At 45.6% G+C, this 15,541-nt stretch overlaps 1 protein-coding gene across 2 annotated transcripts in view; it reads left to right on the forward strand.

Moving 5' to 3' along the window:
• MADCAM1 (mucosal vascular addressin cell adhesion molecule 1) overlaps positions 1-15,443 on the forward strand; it is a 31,352-nt gene extending 15,909 nt beyond the window's left edge. Inside the window, exons 3-5 of one of the 2 annotated variants that reach the window (XM_033955590.1) lie at positions 481-792; positions 5,935-6,756; positions 13,928-15,441. In XM_033955590.1, coding sequence (XP_033811481.1) covers positions 481-792; positions 5,935-6,756; positions 13,928-14,061 — 1,268 coding nt within the window. In that variant the 3' untranslated portion in view covers positions 14,062-15,441. Of the gene's footprint in view, positions 1-480; positions 793-5,934; positions 6,757-13,927 lie in introns of both variants that reach the window. The other variant, XM_033955589.1, reaches the window with a different exon arrangement.
• The last annotated feature ends 98 nt before the right edge of the window (positions 15,444-15,541 follow it).

Consider the following 15,541-nt stretch of genomic DNA (forward strand, 5'->3'; position numbering starts at 1 on the left):
AGTGTCTTTGCTCATTTGTAAATGGGTCTCTACCAGAGCCTCTAATTCAGTAGCATAATTAAATGAAATAGGTAACTACTTCTGAAGTTTATGAGGATGGGCGGGGACAGAAGAGATTACTTGTGGGGATGGATTCAAATCCAGCGGTAATGGGTGGGGTCAGGTTTGATTCCAGCAGGGATGGGTTTGATTTCTGTCCCTGCACAACTCTCTAATTTGAACCCTGGCTGTCCTGCTCCTCTACCCATTGCTCTAACCATTAGGCTACTTCTTCACTGTTAAATAGGTGGAACTAGTTAATACCATTCATTGTGTAGTACATCCCTAAAAAAGATAAATCACACAGTTACAAGATCTCTACCCCCAAAAGCTTATGGTTTGGGTTTGAGCTTCTTGATGGGTGATGGAGATGAGTATGGAATTTGTGTTCCCAGGCCTCATAGATGGCAGCACTTAGTAACAATGTCGATTTTTCTGCAGCTTTTCCTGACAAGATTAAGCTGGACTTCCATCCAGAGAGCAGTTTAGTACAACAGCCTTTTCTCAGCTGTGCTGTCAACCGAGTGTACCCACCCTCTGCCCTGACCCTGAGCTGGTATCAAGGGGACGAGAAGCTGCCTATGATGCCACTGAAGGACACTGAGGATGAAGATGAAGACCTATATAGATACGAGACCCGTCTGGAGCTGCCATCTGAAATGCCAGAAGGCACGATGTACAGATGTGAGGCACAGCTGAGCTTAGGACAGACCATTCTGTACCAAAATGCGACCCTGACCTTCAGAAGAGAGCGTGAGTTCCTTTGAGGTGGATAGGGATGGATGGAGGGGAAAGGAAGGAAGGAAGGGGGATGTTGTCATGATGATCTTCATTGTTAGGTTTCTAAAAACACAATGAAAATCTTTTCTAAGGGCACCATCTGAATGCCTTTTGGGAATTAACCTCTTGAAATTTGTGCCTCCACTATCACACTCTTTCTTATCTGCAATGTTTCTGTTAAATCTAAATCAAGGCAGACGCAGAAAGCCACTCTTTAGCATCACACACTGATGGTAGACCATACAACTTCTAAGATCAGCTTCCCACAAAACTATACCACTTAGATGCGGTAATCCACGGGTTCCAGGGGTGTTCACACCCCCAAAGTGAATAGGAAAGACAAATGAGGTGTGGAGAAAGGTCTTGAATCTGAATCTGAAACTTTCTAGACAGAGTGAAGACAGTTATTGAGACAGTTATTGATAAGAACATGGAGGCCAATCCAAATTACAGGTACCTGGCAAAAACTCAAGAGTACCTTGCAAAAACCCCAAAAATGACTCTGGTGGGATTCAAACCGACTTCCTTTGAATCTCTTCAACCAACTAGAACAGTGTTCTTCAAACGCCGGTCCGCGGACCGGTGTCGGTCTGCAGAAATTTTTTACTGGTCCGCACAGCGCCGGCAAGATCAAGGAAGCTCTGACGTTTTGCTTCTCAGCTCTCAATACTTGCCTGCAACAGCGCCAATAGCGTCAGCTCAGAGATTCGCTTAGGCAGCCTTGGGTCCTTGGATGGGTCACGCCGCCTCTGAGGAAAGAGGAAGTTGCATCATAAGAGGTGACTCAGCCAAAGCTCCAAGGCTGCCTAAGTGAATCGCTGTGCTGACGCTACTGGCGCTGCTGCAGGTAAGTACTGAGGGGAGCGGAGGGAAGAGGAGGAAGCCACTGTTTGGAGGCTGGGAAGCTGCTCGATAAAGGGAGAGCTGCCACTGGACCTGGAGGGAGTGAGAAGGAGAGATGCTGCTGGGAGGGCAGGAGGGAAAGCGAAGGGGAGAGAGTTACTGCTGGACAGGGGAAGAGGAAAAAAGGAAAGAGACAGCTGACAGGTAGATTAGAGGAGGGGAAAGGGACAGGTTGAAATGGAGAGATCAGATGAGAGAAAGGGGAGAGACAGAGGAATGAGAATGTAGAGAGATATTGATGCTGGGAAGGGGGTCAGCAGAGAAATAAGGAGAGAGGGACAAAGATGCTAGATCTGGTGTAGGAGAGATAAAAATGAAGAGAGCAGAATGAATCATGTAAAAAGGAGAGAGGGGGTGCAGGCTGGATGGAAAGGGGAGAGGGGCATAGAAAGAAGGCCGATACCATATGGAAGGGGGAGAGGGCAGATGCTGGATTGAAGAGACAGAGAGGGCAGATGCTGAAAGGAAGAGAGTCAAAAGAAGATGAAAGCAGAAACCAGAGACAACAAAAGGTAGAAAACAATAATTTTATTTCTATTTTGTGATTAGAATATATCAGATTTGAAATATGTATCCTGCTAAAGCTGGTGTTAGACATAACTGGGGACTGCAAAGCCCAGGCAGTGCTTCTTTAACTTCCAGCTGGCTTAGGGCTCTCTCTAACCAGGGGGAAGTTGCCCTAGTTGCACTCCCCTAACACAATTCCTGTCATGTGTGACTGCGGTATTCTGTTAGCATGATATTTCTGTGTAGCATTCTATAATAATTTGGCTTATTCAGTTTTCTTGATAGTAGAGGGGATATATGTGAAGGGGAAGGGAGACAGGGTTTTTTTTGATCCTTTGCTCTGTATTATTTGTATTTATAAAATGACAATTGTAGAGAATATTGTTTCTTTTTATACTTTAATAAAATATGTTCACTATAAAATCATAACTATTTGAGGCTTGTGCGGATGGGATCAGATGGTTTGTAGGGACTGAGCTCGCGGAGATGGGGTTTTTTATTTCAGTCTTAGTAGTTTGCTGGTCCACAAAATAATTCTTTCCGCCGGTCCTTAGGTGTAAAAAGGTTGAAGAACACTGAACTAGAAGTCCATGGTGCTATCCACTGCACCACTGTGCCCCTCTATACTGATAGAACTGTGTTTTACTGTAATTTTAACAACATTAGCAATTAGCACTGTTAACAACTAACAGTAGTCATTAGTGGACGTGTGGTTTGCAGTGATCAATAAGCATGCAAATTACTGTCACATTAAAAAGTGTGCACCGTCAAGAAAAGGCAGTGAACATTATGGCAATAATCCGCAGCTCATGGCTAAAATGCCTCCTTTCCTGTCAGTGCATGAGCAGTGATTGACTGACTCAGGCACTGACATGAAGGGAGACATTAAAACAAAAAGCCATCAGGTTGGGTCTTCACTCCCACCACCCACCACACAACTTTATAAAAGCCCTGGTAGTCTAGCAGTTCCCTCCTAACTTGACCCCCACCTTGACATAAATAAATCAAGCCCTGGTAGTGTTTTGTACCCTCTCCCCACCCATCTGAAAAATTTAATCTAATTTTGGCACTTATAGACCATTTTTCCCCCTGAAAATGAGGCCAAAGCTGTTTACAAGTTTTAAAACAAGAAAACAATAATGAGACTAACATTAAAAAAAATTATTGGCAAAGTATTAATTAAGGAAGTTTTTAAATGATTATTAAAAGCTAAATCAGAGGAACGTTGAAAGGCAGGAGCAATGACCACTCAACCTCTGCCATCATTTCAAATGGTGGTGCCTGACCCCTAGCAGTGCATTCCGAAGCACCACTAGGGGTCAGGCTACCAAATAAGGCAGTAGACATTGCCTTATTTAGAAGGCTGACCCCTAGCAGGTCACACCATTTTATTTTGGGTGAAGCATTTTTCTGCATTATGTAGCCATAAAAATGCTTGCAGATATCTCACCAACTACGCACTTCCACCTACAATAGATTTCTGCATAAAGCTCTCACTTACTTCCTTTCCTGTTTGCATTTAATTTATTGCCTGGAAAGACTGTACTAAAACAGCAAACGCCGTTTTTTCAACTCTGTCTCAGAGAAATAGGAAAAATGTGACCTCAGGGTCAGAATCTGTGACTACAAGATAGAAAGATAAAATGACTCTTACACAAAGGGGGGAACAATAGAGAGGAGTTTTGAACTTACATCTCAGGACAAATCAACAAGAGCAACTGCTTTGGGTCCAAGCAGGAGGCGGCACAACCTGTTGATGGGTTTTAGGGTCCAGTCCTCTTCCCTCTGAAGTTTAAAACCCTTGTTTACAATGAATGTTCACTTGGCTGATAACATCTAGAAATTTCTGTCTCCTTTACAAGTTTCATGTAAGCTCTGCACTGCTAAGCATTTTGAGGTAGGAGCTGGGAGTAGACAATGACACGGGGAAAAAATATGTCCCCGTCACCGCCCCGTCACCGGCCCACCATCCTCTGCACCGCCCCGTCACCGCCGTTCCCTTCACCGCCCCGTCACCGTCACCACCACTGCCATCCCATTCACCGCCCCGTCACCGTCCCCGCTGCATCCATATAAGCCTTAGTACTGTAATATTTAGCTTATTCCTTTCTTATAAATCAAAGTTCCTGCTGCTGAACTAGAGAAAGAGATGTTCAGCTGGCAGGGCTTTGTTTATAAATTTTTATCAACACAACTAATATACTATTTTATCCTAAAGCAAAAAATAAATAAATAAATATAATTTTTTTTTCTACCTTTGTTGTCTGGTTTCTGCTTTCCACATCTTCTCATTGAATTCTTTCCATCCACTGTGTGTCTTCTCTCTGCGTCTTCCATTTGCTGTTACTGTGCCTCTCCCTTAACCCCCCCCCCAATTGGTCTAGCACCCATCTTCTTCCCTCCGCTCCTGCATAGCCTGGCATCTGTCTTCTTACCACTCTGTCTTCCACATTTCCCTTCGGGGTCTGTTCCTCTCCACCCTCCTTCAATGTCTGTCCTATTCCTTTCCACCACCACCCTTCCCTCCCTCCTTTACCATCTGTTCCTTTCTACTATCCTTCAGCTCCTCTCGCGTGGCCTATCTACCTTCCTTCCTCTTATTTTCATGGCACGTTACAATGTAATTTGTGCAAGCCACTGGAGCCTGCAAGCTCGGTCCCTGTCCCATCCCCACAAACCATCTCGCTTCTGTGCTCCTATTTTCTCCATTTCTAATATCTCCCCTATGTATCTGTCATTGCCCCCCCCTGTGTCCATATACCATCCCCATGGCATGTCCCCTTTATGTCTCTGTCCCTATGCCCCATGCACATAATTTCCCCTCTTTCTGTTACCTTCCTGTGTCCAGATTTCCCCTATCTTCCTCTTCCATACCAGTGTGTCTCTTCTTTTCAACCCCATCTAGCTTTTTTCCCTCTTTCTTCCCCCCCCCCTGCTTCTAGCATCTGGCTCACCTGCCAGTCCTTCCCTTTCTTTCCTGCTGTGGGTTTTTCTTTCCGTCTTCATCCCCTTGGCCCAGAATCCTTTTCCCTTTCACTCCCTCCTTCCAATTTGAGCCGGGAACACTAGCGATCGCACGGTCCCCGCAGCTCACACCCGCCTGCCCAATCGATCCTAGTGTTTAGCCAGCTCTCTCCCTTCTCCTCACCTTAGTTTGTAGATTTTCTTTTTCAGCGACCCGCACGCTATCAGAGAGCCGCGCACGCGCGGCTGCTCAGTGTTCAATCTTCTGCTCTGCTGCAAGAGCAGAAGATTGAAAACTGAGCAGCCGCGCGTGCACGGCTCTCTGATAGCGTGCGGGTCGTCGAAAAAGAAAATCTACAAACTAAGGTGAGGAGAAGGGAGAGAGCTGGCTAAACACTAGAATCGATTGGGCAGGCGGGTGTGAGCTGCGGGGACCGCACGATCCTTCATGCCTCACTGCGGGGACAAGACCATTCACCGCCCCGCGGGCGGTGAATGGCCTTGTCCCCGTCGCCGCAGCGACTGCTAGTTTTCTTCCCCATTTTCGGCGGGTGACCCGCGGCTAAAATGCGGTGGCCGCGGGTAAACCGCCACCGTGTCATTCTCTAGCTGGGAGCTCTGGCTTCAGTCTTTGGGAAGGTCTTCTAAGAAAAGAAATGAAAAACACTGTGAAGGAAGAAAATAATTTATTCTTACACAGAACTGTGGAACCTATAATTAAAATGTATTTTTATTTTACAGCTGGTTATAATTACAACTCCACAACAGCAGCTGACATTACTAAAGAAAACCTTGAAACTGCCATAGCCAAGCGCATCAGTACTAAAGGGACCTCCACAACCGAATCTGTTACAGACGAAGAGAACGCCACAACCAAATCTGTTACTGACGAAGAGAAATCCACAACCGAATCTGTTACTGCCGAAGAGAAATCCACAACCAAATCTGTTACTGCCGAAGAGAACTCCACAACCAAATCTGTCACTGCTGAAGAGAAATCCACAACCAAATCTGTTACTGCCGAAGAGAACTCCACAACCAAATCTGTCACTGCCGAAAAGAAATCCACAACCAAATCTGTTACTGCCGAAGAAAACTCCACAACCAAATCTGTCACTGCCGAAAAGAAATCCACAACCAAATCTGTTACTGTCGAAGAGAACTCCACAACCAAATCTGTCACTGCTGAAGAGAAATCCACAACCAAATCTGTTACTGCCGAAGAGAACTCCACAACCAAATCTGTCACTGCCGAAAAGAAATCCACAACCAAATCTGTTACTGCCGAAGAAAACTCCACAACCAAATCTGTCACTGCCGAAAAGAAATCCACAACCAAATCTGTTACTGTCGAAGAGAACTCCACAACCAAATCTGTTACTGCTGAAATAAACTTCATAATCAAATCTGTTACTGCCGAAGAGAACTCCACAACCAAATCTGTTACTGCCGAAAAGAATATAACTGAATCTGATACTAGAGCTGAGCCCATTACTACCAAAGGAAGCCTCACAATTGAGTCTGTTACTGCTGACTCTGTTCCAACAAAAATAATTCCAAAAAGTAAGTTTATTGCCACTGATGGAGTTCCTGGAAATGCTGTTCCCGCCCTTTCTTCATGACTAGGGGCCCTTTTTATCTTGTGCTGTTCATTCAGTAACAAGGAGGTATGAAGGACTCCAGTGGGAACTGAGTGGAAGAAAACCAAAAACAATGAGTCCACCAGGATGGCAGAGGAAAGTTCACTGACAAATGATAACCCAATGTGACCATGTTTTAGCAGATGCCAGCATCAGGGGTACAAATTCTAAAAATAGATATACATATAAAATATCAATAGATAAAACAATTATAGAAATAGAAAATAATGGATTATATAAACACATGGCCACATTGAGTTATCAATTCCCAACAAACTTTCCTCTACCATACTGGTTTTGTTTTCCTTCCATCTTAATGACTGATTGGTTTCTTTTTGACTCTCCTTTGGACTTCAGACTCCAAGGGAAGGCCTTGCATCTAATCTAGAAAAACAATTACCAATAGCTTCTTCCTTTCCTAATTCATACTGCATCACTTACACTTCTCCAGTATCACTAGAGATAGAGTATTGTAAAATCATACAAAGAACACAAAATTCTCATGCTGTGTTAAGACGGGAAGATTAGGTACTTACCTCATTAATCTTCTTTCTAATATATAGGAACATCAGTCTTGACATGTGGGTTTTAGCCCCCTTTGACTGCAAAGTGTTTAGAGAGCCTCATATACCTTTTCTTCTGCTCTGCCTCCCATCACTCTGGGCTGTGCTGAATCTCCTCTGTCTGTATCAAAGCAGTTGATCAGCCCTAGAGTGTGGACAGAAGAGAGGGGATACAGGGATTCTACCCAAAACAACAAGTCTGTTCTGTTCAACAAGGACAACATGAATTAAAAACACATCTTAACAATTTGTAATGCATAAAGAGGTGGAAACCAACATGCCACCTATCTGTGTGCAACTTGCACCAACAGTGCTGGAGTTGCTCAATTTACAAATGTAACACATTTGTAAAGAAATTCCTTCTCCTTCCTGACCTTGAATGATGGTGGAGGGAAACACAAAGTCTGATCGTGCAGACATGGCTAGAGAGAGAAAGCAGGTGAATCGACTAATAGGGCAGGCGTCAAAACTGATGTTCCTATTAGAGAATGACACGGTGAAAAAATTGGTCCCCGTCACCGCCCCGTCCCCGTCTCACCATCCCCGTCACCGCCCCGTCCCCGTCTCACCATCCCCGTCACCGCCCCGTCCCCGTCTCACCATCCTCTTCACCGCCCCGTCACCGCCACTGCCACCCCATTCACCGCCCCGTCACCGCCACTGCAATCCCATTCACTTTTCTTTATTTACGTATAAAGGAAACATTCTTTAAAACTTTAAAACTTTAAAACTTAGTTAAATATTAGTTAATAACTATACAAAAACAAAACACGCAGAGAAAAAATTAATTAATATAAATTCTCAAAACTGACACATTTTGATCACTAAATTTAAAATAGTTATTTTTCATACAGTTTTTCAATCACTAATCTTCCACCACCCCTGGGGCTAGCAATGCAAAAACAAACACGACATGTACTTTAAATGCTGCCGTGATTAGCATAGTGACCGCGGCTACGGCTGCAAGTCTCCCCTCCCTCCAGCGATCACGGCAGGAGGGCACCCAACCCCTCCTGTAGACCCCCCCAACGGCCCTCCCGACAATCGCAGCAGAAGGGTACCCAAACCCTCCTGCCGGTCCTCCCAATGGCCTCCCCTAAGATCGCCGGCAGGAGGGTACCCAACCCCTCCTGCTGGACCCCCCCCCAACGAACCCTCCCACCCCGGAACCCCCTTAGTCTTACTTTCCAAGTTGGACCGGACGGCTCCTCACACGTATGGCCAGCAGGCTTGCCTCCGTCCAAATGAGGCGGGCCCGCCCCTACCCTGCCCAACCCACAGGATCCTAGGGCCTGATTGGTCTAGGCACCTAAAGCCACTCCCGCTATAGGAGGGGCCTTAGGTGCTTGGGCCAATCAGGCCCTAGGATCCTGTGGGTTAGGCAGGGGAGGGGAGGGGCGGGCCCGCCTCATTTGGACGGAGGCAGGCCTGCTGGCCAGACGAGCGAGGAGCTGTCCGGTCCAACTTGGAAAGTAAGACTAAGGGGGTTCCGGGGTGGGAGGGTTCGTTGGGGGGGGGGTCCAGCAGGAGGGGTTGGGTACCCTCCTGCCGGCGATCTTAGGGGAGGCCATTGGAAGGACCGGCAGGAGGGGTTGGGTACCCTTCTGCTGCGATTGGCAGGAAGGGTTGATCTGACAAATGAGGAGCACGGTGAAACACAGGTAAATAGCGGTTCCTAGAAGGGGGTACATTGGCCCGCGGGGACAAACCTGTTCACCGTTTCCGCGGTCGGTGAATGGCCTTGTCCCCGTCACCGCAGCGACTGCTAGTTTTCTTCCCCGTTTTCGGCGGTGACCCGCGGCTTAAATGCGGTGGCCGCGGGTAAACCGTCACCGTGTCATTCTCTAGTTCCTATATACTGTACATACTTGAATATAAACCAAGATTTTGGGGCCAAAAAATTGGGGTCTCAGTTTATATTCGGGTCAATGCCCACCTCAACCCCCCTCCCGAATCTGTTGCAGGCCTCCCTGGATCTGCATAAGCTCTGGTGATCCAGTAGTGGGCCGGGTCAGAAGGGATCCCTCCTGCCTCTTGTCCCGGTCAACTTTGACACATCCCACTTCCCTCCCAGACTTTTAAAAAGCCTATCCCTGGTGGTCCAGCAGTGAACCAGGGCAGGAGTGATCTTCCTATGCTCCTGCCCCATGCAGAGCAGTCACCTGAAATGGTTGCTGCGAGTTCTCATTGCAACCTTGTGAGTTCCTGCAGTTTCGTGAGATTGTCACAAGAATTCATGGCAGCCATGGCAGGGGAGGAAGTGAGGGAGAGGGGCTGGGGGCAAAGTCTGGCAGGGCAGGGCACTTGAATATAAACTCCCAGTTTATATTCGAGTCAACCTTTTTTACTCCGTTTGGTGGGGGGGAAGGGTCACCTCGGTTTATATTCAGATTGGTTTATGTGTAAATATTTTTATTAAAATTTTTCTATAAAGTGCTAGCAGATAATACAAAAACAAGCAACAAGGTTCTCAATAATGTGCACAAAATACAGCATTACCCTAACCATCCCCCCATCCCCCATTCCCACAAAACAACACACCATCATCAACACAAGAGCCACAAGGAGAGAGAGAAAAAGGCAAATAATAAATTCAAAAGTCTACTGCGGGCGCGTGGATTAAGGTCCATCCAAAAGTGTTCCCAGATAGAGCAAAATCATTTTCCAAGCTTAGAATCCAGATCTCCAAGTTGTCTACGCTCCAGGGAGGCATGTACAATCATCAACGATCTCCATTGGGCATAAGACTGAGGTTCAGGGGACAACCAGTTGAGCAAAATAGCTTTCTTACCAAGGAGCATCACCTGTGCAAGAAAAGCGGTCAGTCCTTTAGGTTTTGGTGGTGCAATGATATAATGTCCATAAAGTGCTCGTGAGGCCGGCGTCCAACATTGGCCCCACAGAGATGTAGTGTAGTGTCCCGAGCTTTGCCAAAACTGGGAATTTGTGGGCAAGACCAGAACATGTGGTCCAAAGAGGCATTAACACAAGAGCATTTAGGACAAGTGTGCACTAGAGTAATGCCCATTCGATAAGCTCGTATGGGGGATATAAACAGACGTAGTACAAACTTTAATTGTAGTTCCCAATGTGTAACATTAGCAGATACCCATCTCATGGATTTTAGCACTTGCTATATCTGCAATGCTGTCAGGGTACACTGCAGGTCCTCTGCCCATAAACGTCTAAATTAGGGCCTGGTTGTGCGTCCCCGTATGCCCACATGATGAAATCGAAGTGGTATCAACTGTTGAGCGGAGAAACTAAAAAGTTTTGATATGGCCTCTGCAATCTTCCACCAAGTGGTCGGTTGGCAGGGAGTGGACATAATGTCGAACTTGGTAGTATGCAAAAATGTCCCTAGCTGGCAAATCAAACATGTTTTGTAAAGAGGAAAAAGATGCCAAGCTTGCTTCATTGAACAGCTGGAATATGAACTTTAATCCCGGAACAGACCAGCGCCTGAAGGTCTCAGTTTGGACGCCTGGTAAAAAATCACAATTGCCTTGAATTGTAAATATGGAGAAAATACAGAGGAGAGCCTAGCACTTTTACATACGTCGGGGCAAAAACAGAATATAATGCCACCAGGGGATAGAATAGTGCAGCAGTGGAATACAAAAAACTACTAATGTGGTAAGGGGTTTACAGAGACAATTCTAGTCGATTAGCAGTAAAATAGGAGGTGCCTCTAAACCAGTCGTTAATATGTCGCATCTGGCAGGCCAGGGCATACCAGTGTATATTCAGCAACCCATAACTACCCCTATCTCGTGGGAGGCACATCTGAGAGTAAGTCATGCGATGTTTTTTCCCACCCCATATATTCAGATTGGTTTATATTGAAGTACATGTAGTACCTAGCCCAAATGGGAGGGCAAAGAACTGGAAATGTTGCTCCAGAACCTTAAGAACTTTCTGTGAGGCGGGAAGATCGAACTGGAGACTTAAGCTGTAGTCCGAATCCACCACCTGGCTAATTCTGGAGTGGCATGCTCTGGCAACAAATTACATTACATTACATTACATTTGGGATTTCTATTCCATGATGGCCAAATATGGCCTCAAATTGTCTCCCGATGACAAAAGCCAAGCTGCAGTCCTAGGAGTCCTTCAGGACATTCCACTTTTACTGGGAAAGGAGGTATGTTTAATAACCTGCACCACCAGTGAATCAACCTTTGGTGTATTAAACAACTGTTGGAACTCTGCATCCATTGGGTAGAGCTTTGCCATGGACTTAGCTACTCTTAAGGGACTCTCAGGAACCTCCCAGTATCTTAGTAATATAAGCATGTCGCCTGTACCGTAGTGCTGCTTATGAGCGAGCACTGAGTAGTAGAGGTCTAAGGTGGTTCCAACTTTAACTCCTGGAGAGATTATGTGATGCTTCCCTGCAACACAGATAGCTTAAACATCTTGCGCACTGTTGAGTCCTCCCAGATCCAGGGCTGCCCCCCTAGCTGAGATGCTGAGTGATCCACAGAGAATTCTGACTGGGAAAGCAAAGGCATAGACTCTGAACCCTAGGCATCCGAGTCCTGTTCCAAACCATGTGCAAGTGAGGACACTTCTGCATGACTCCGCTGAGAGGTCCCTGAACCCTTAGAAGGGAACAACCCTGATGCGATTCCTCCCAAGACTCCCAAGAGGTGTGGCCGGTTTCTGTAGCTTAAAAATACCTTATTGCAAATAGATAAATTTGGGAGTGAAACACTGCCCAGGTTGCCTGGAGAGTCCTGGCAGACTCCCGGAGTGCCCTTTGGGATTTGTCTGCCAGCACGCGGCTGCACTTTTCCAGGGATGCAATCTCTCCCTTTCCAAGCTCCAGCCAGCCTTTTTTTTGGTCCAGAAAATGACTCATTTGGGCTCCCATCACTCAAGAGGGATTAGGGGATGCAAAGCCCATAGCTCCCGCCCCCCCCCCTCATGTGCCATGCAGTACGTAGTGCAAGGACAACCTTCTATTAGGCATCCACCACAAATTTGATATGAATCTGAAGTATCCCCACCTGGAGTGTTCATTTACACCAGTTCTGAGAAAAAATGGGGCAGATAGAGGCTTTTAAAACAAAATCAGGAAATCCAAAATGGCCACCGGAATAGTGATTTTAGCACTTAAAACAGCCCATTGAGGCTAAATACGAATACATTAAAAAAAAAAAAAAAAGCAAGGAAGGGGTTTTTATTGGTGGGGAACCCTGTCCCTAGCCTCAGAAACAGATCAATTTTTCTCATAGGCTATAACTGCCTTACTGTGCCATAGTTGTGCTGGGAACTGCTGATCACTGAACCTCCAGACTGAGATAAGAGATTTCTGCCTCAGAAAAGCCTAGGAGTATCCAAATGGCTTGCTTCTTTGGATTTCCGTCCAGTCCCCATGTATGGATGGACCCTCAGACCCCCACCGGAACCTGTACAACGTTGTGGAGGAAAGCAGTCGACCCCGAACCTGGTGCAAAACCATCATGGGGACCACTGTGGACAAACCTGGGGCAAGCTTGCTTCAAAGGGAATGGTCCCTGAGCCTCAAAACTGTTAGTGTTAGGAATCTTGCAAAGTAAGAGGCTACATACCTCTACCCTGAGAGCCTGTATCTTCTCACAGCCAGAGATGTCCCAGAAAACCATAAGCCTCTGCAGTACCAAAAGCCTTGCGATCAGATGAATACCCAAGCAAAAAAAAAGAAACACGAGCAGAATAGACAAGCTCCTACAACTTCAAGTGTAGAATGTAAGACTGAGGAGGTTCAGCACAGCCTTGGCAGAGCAGAAGAAAATGTAAATAAGGCTCTCTACATACTTCCCAGTCAAAGGGGGCTAAAACCCACAGGTCAAGATTGATGTTCTTATTGCACTAGAAATGTGTTTTATAAGCACTGAGTTATTACTTAAGCTGATACAGAAATAATGGGCATATTTTCTTGATATGGTAAACTCTGTATTTTTAGTTCTCTGTGGAGAATGCTGGGGAGATACCTTTACTAGAGCCATCTTTTATAGATGATGATTTGGATGAACTGAAACAAATCAGTATGAATCTGAGAGGTGCTAGAGCAAACCAACAAACTAGAGGCATAGCCATTGTGGTGGTGGACGGGCTTGGGCTCAGGACCCCTTCAGAATTCCAGCATCCCCTTTTTCCTTTACTGGCAGGGATATCAAACACCACCAGCCAAATAACTACAGTGCTGCCACTCCCCACTGTTTCTTTCCTGCTCTGAGCATGCCGGGACTTCTCGCGCATGCTCAGAGCAGAAAGGAAGCAGTGGGGAGTGATTGCAAGATAAGATGCTGGGCTCAACATGATACTTTAGTTCCTATGCACAAATAGGGGCATGGATGACCAGTTTTCTTTTTGAATTATGCGATTGTCTTTCTACCTTTGTCTGGCCTTATTATTTGTCCATTCTAAATGTATTCATTTACAAAAATAATTGCACAAAAGAGCAAGGTTATTCTCATCGACATAGTTTACTTGGTGATTCAAAATGCTACTGCCTGACTGATCTTTTTCTTGTGTCTGCATCAGATACAGAGTCAATCGTGATCTGGGTGGTTGTATCTGTCATAGCACTGACATCTGCAGTCATCCTTCTGGAGCTGTGGAGGCAGCTGGGACCTATGGGGAAGAAGAAGCAATCCTTTAAGGTGACAAAGCCCTAGTGGACATGAAGACCACTTTTCATTCCCCCCCATTCAGTCCTTCCTTTGTTAAATCTCAAGAGGAGCTAATGAGACCAAGCTTAAATACCTGGAAGACAGTAATGAGTAAATTAACAAAAAACATGCATCTGGCATCTTCCAAGGGAACAAGAAGGTCCACAAGAACAAGGATTACATACCCACAGTAATTGCTCAGCAAAATCTCATGGCTACAGATCTTTCAAGTGATATCTTTTGATAAAGAGCCCCAGTAGACTGAGGCTGTGAGTGACTGACTGCTGATGCATGACTCCTAATTTCTGTAGGTGGAGAGGCTTCAAAATTTAGGAACCACCCTTCCCAACACACACGCACACTCTTTTCTCAATAGAAATAAGGCTTTCTAAACTTAAGATGATAGAGAGCCCAGAATGTCTCAATCAAAGGCTGTCAGAGCTCTTTGGGAGATTTTTAGGAATTTTGCTGGAGACTGAACAGTTAAATATACTCACGGGTACTAATTAAGATAGACACTCCAGGAAAATGCAGAAAGTTGAAAATGTTAGTGCCAGTTCTTCCATCCAACAGGGCACTTGGAAGGTATGCAAAGGAGTGGGCAGCAACCAGAGTAAAGCAGTCTGGGGCCAAAATGTTTTGTCTGCAGGAGACACTGCCATGAATTAATCACATGACTGAACCTCTCTCCCATCTGTTCAGAACTACTACTGCACTCTCTCATAAATTTGGCACACAGGTGTTGTAACTCCTTAAGCTCATGGCACATGGGGAGAGGGACAGCTGTGGGGATGTCTTCACCTTCCTGGGGGAAGTCAGGACTTTAGTAAAAAGCAAAATCTCCCAAGAAACACTGGAAAGATGGGGTTAGTATATTTTCATGTATGTCCCACAAGATAGACTTTTTGTTACTATGAACACCACATCGAAGGTGTCTGTTCTCTAAAATGTATATTGTATATGCTGACGTTGTCTGACTAAACATATTTTGCTTTTGCCTCCTCCCCTCACCCCTTTCCCATCTTAATCTGCTGTATGTCTGTGTAAGAAACCAAGAATCAAATTGAGGGGTGGTGGATTCAGAAATAAATGCAGAGCCGATGTTTAATTTTAGAAATGGCCCTTTTCTGAAAAGGGGATGGGGATGGGACAACATCTCCTTGAATTCTAATGCAAATAAGCAAGTCGGCCTGACATGTTCAATTTGCAAACTCTCACAACACCCAAAGGTGGACTGAAACCCCAAGCCTGGCCTCAAGCCAGCTGCACATCCTATCTAAATCATTTACTTTTGGTGATATCCCCGTCTAGATCAGGGATTCTCAACCCAGTCCTCAGAACACACCAAGCAAGTCTGATTTTCAAGATATCCTCAATGAACATGCTGCCTCCATTGTATGCAAATTTATCTCATGCATTATTCATTTTGGCTGTCCTGAAAATCTGATTGGCTTGCTGTGTACTGAGAACCCCTGATCTAGATGAA

Source organism: Geotrypetes seraphini, chromosome 8 (genome assembly GCF_902459505.1).
Source record: "Geotrypetes seraphini chromosome 8, aGeoSer1.1, whole genome shotgun sequence".
In the NCBI taxonomy this organism is placed as follows: Eukaryota; Metazoa; Chordata; class Amphibia; order Gymnophiona; family Dermophiidae; genus Geotrypetes; species Geotrypetes seraphini.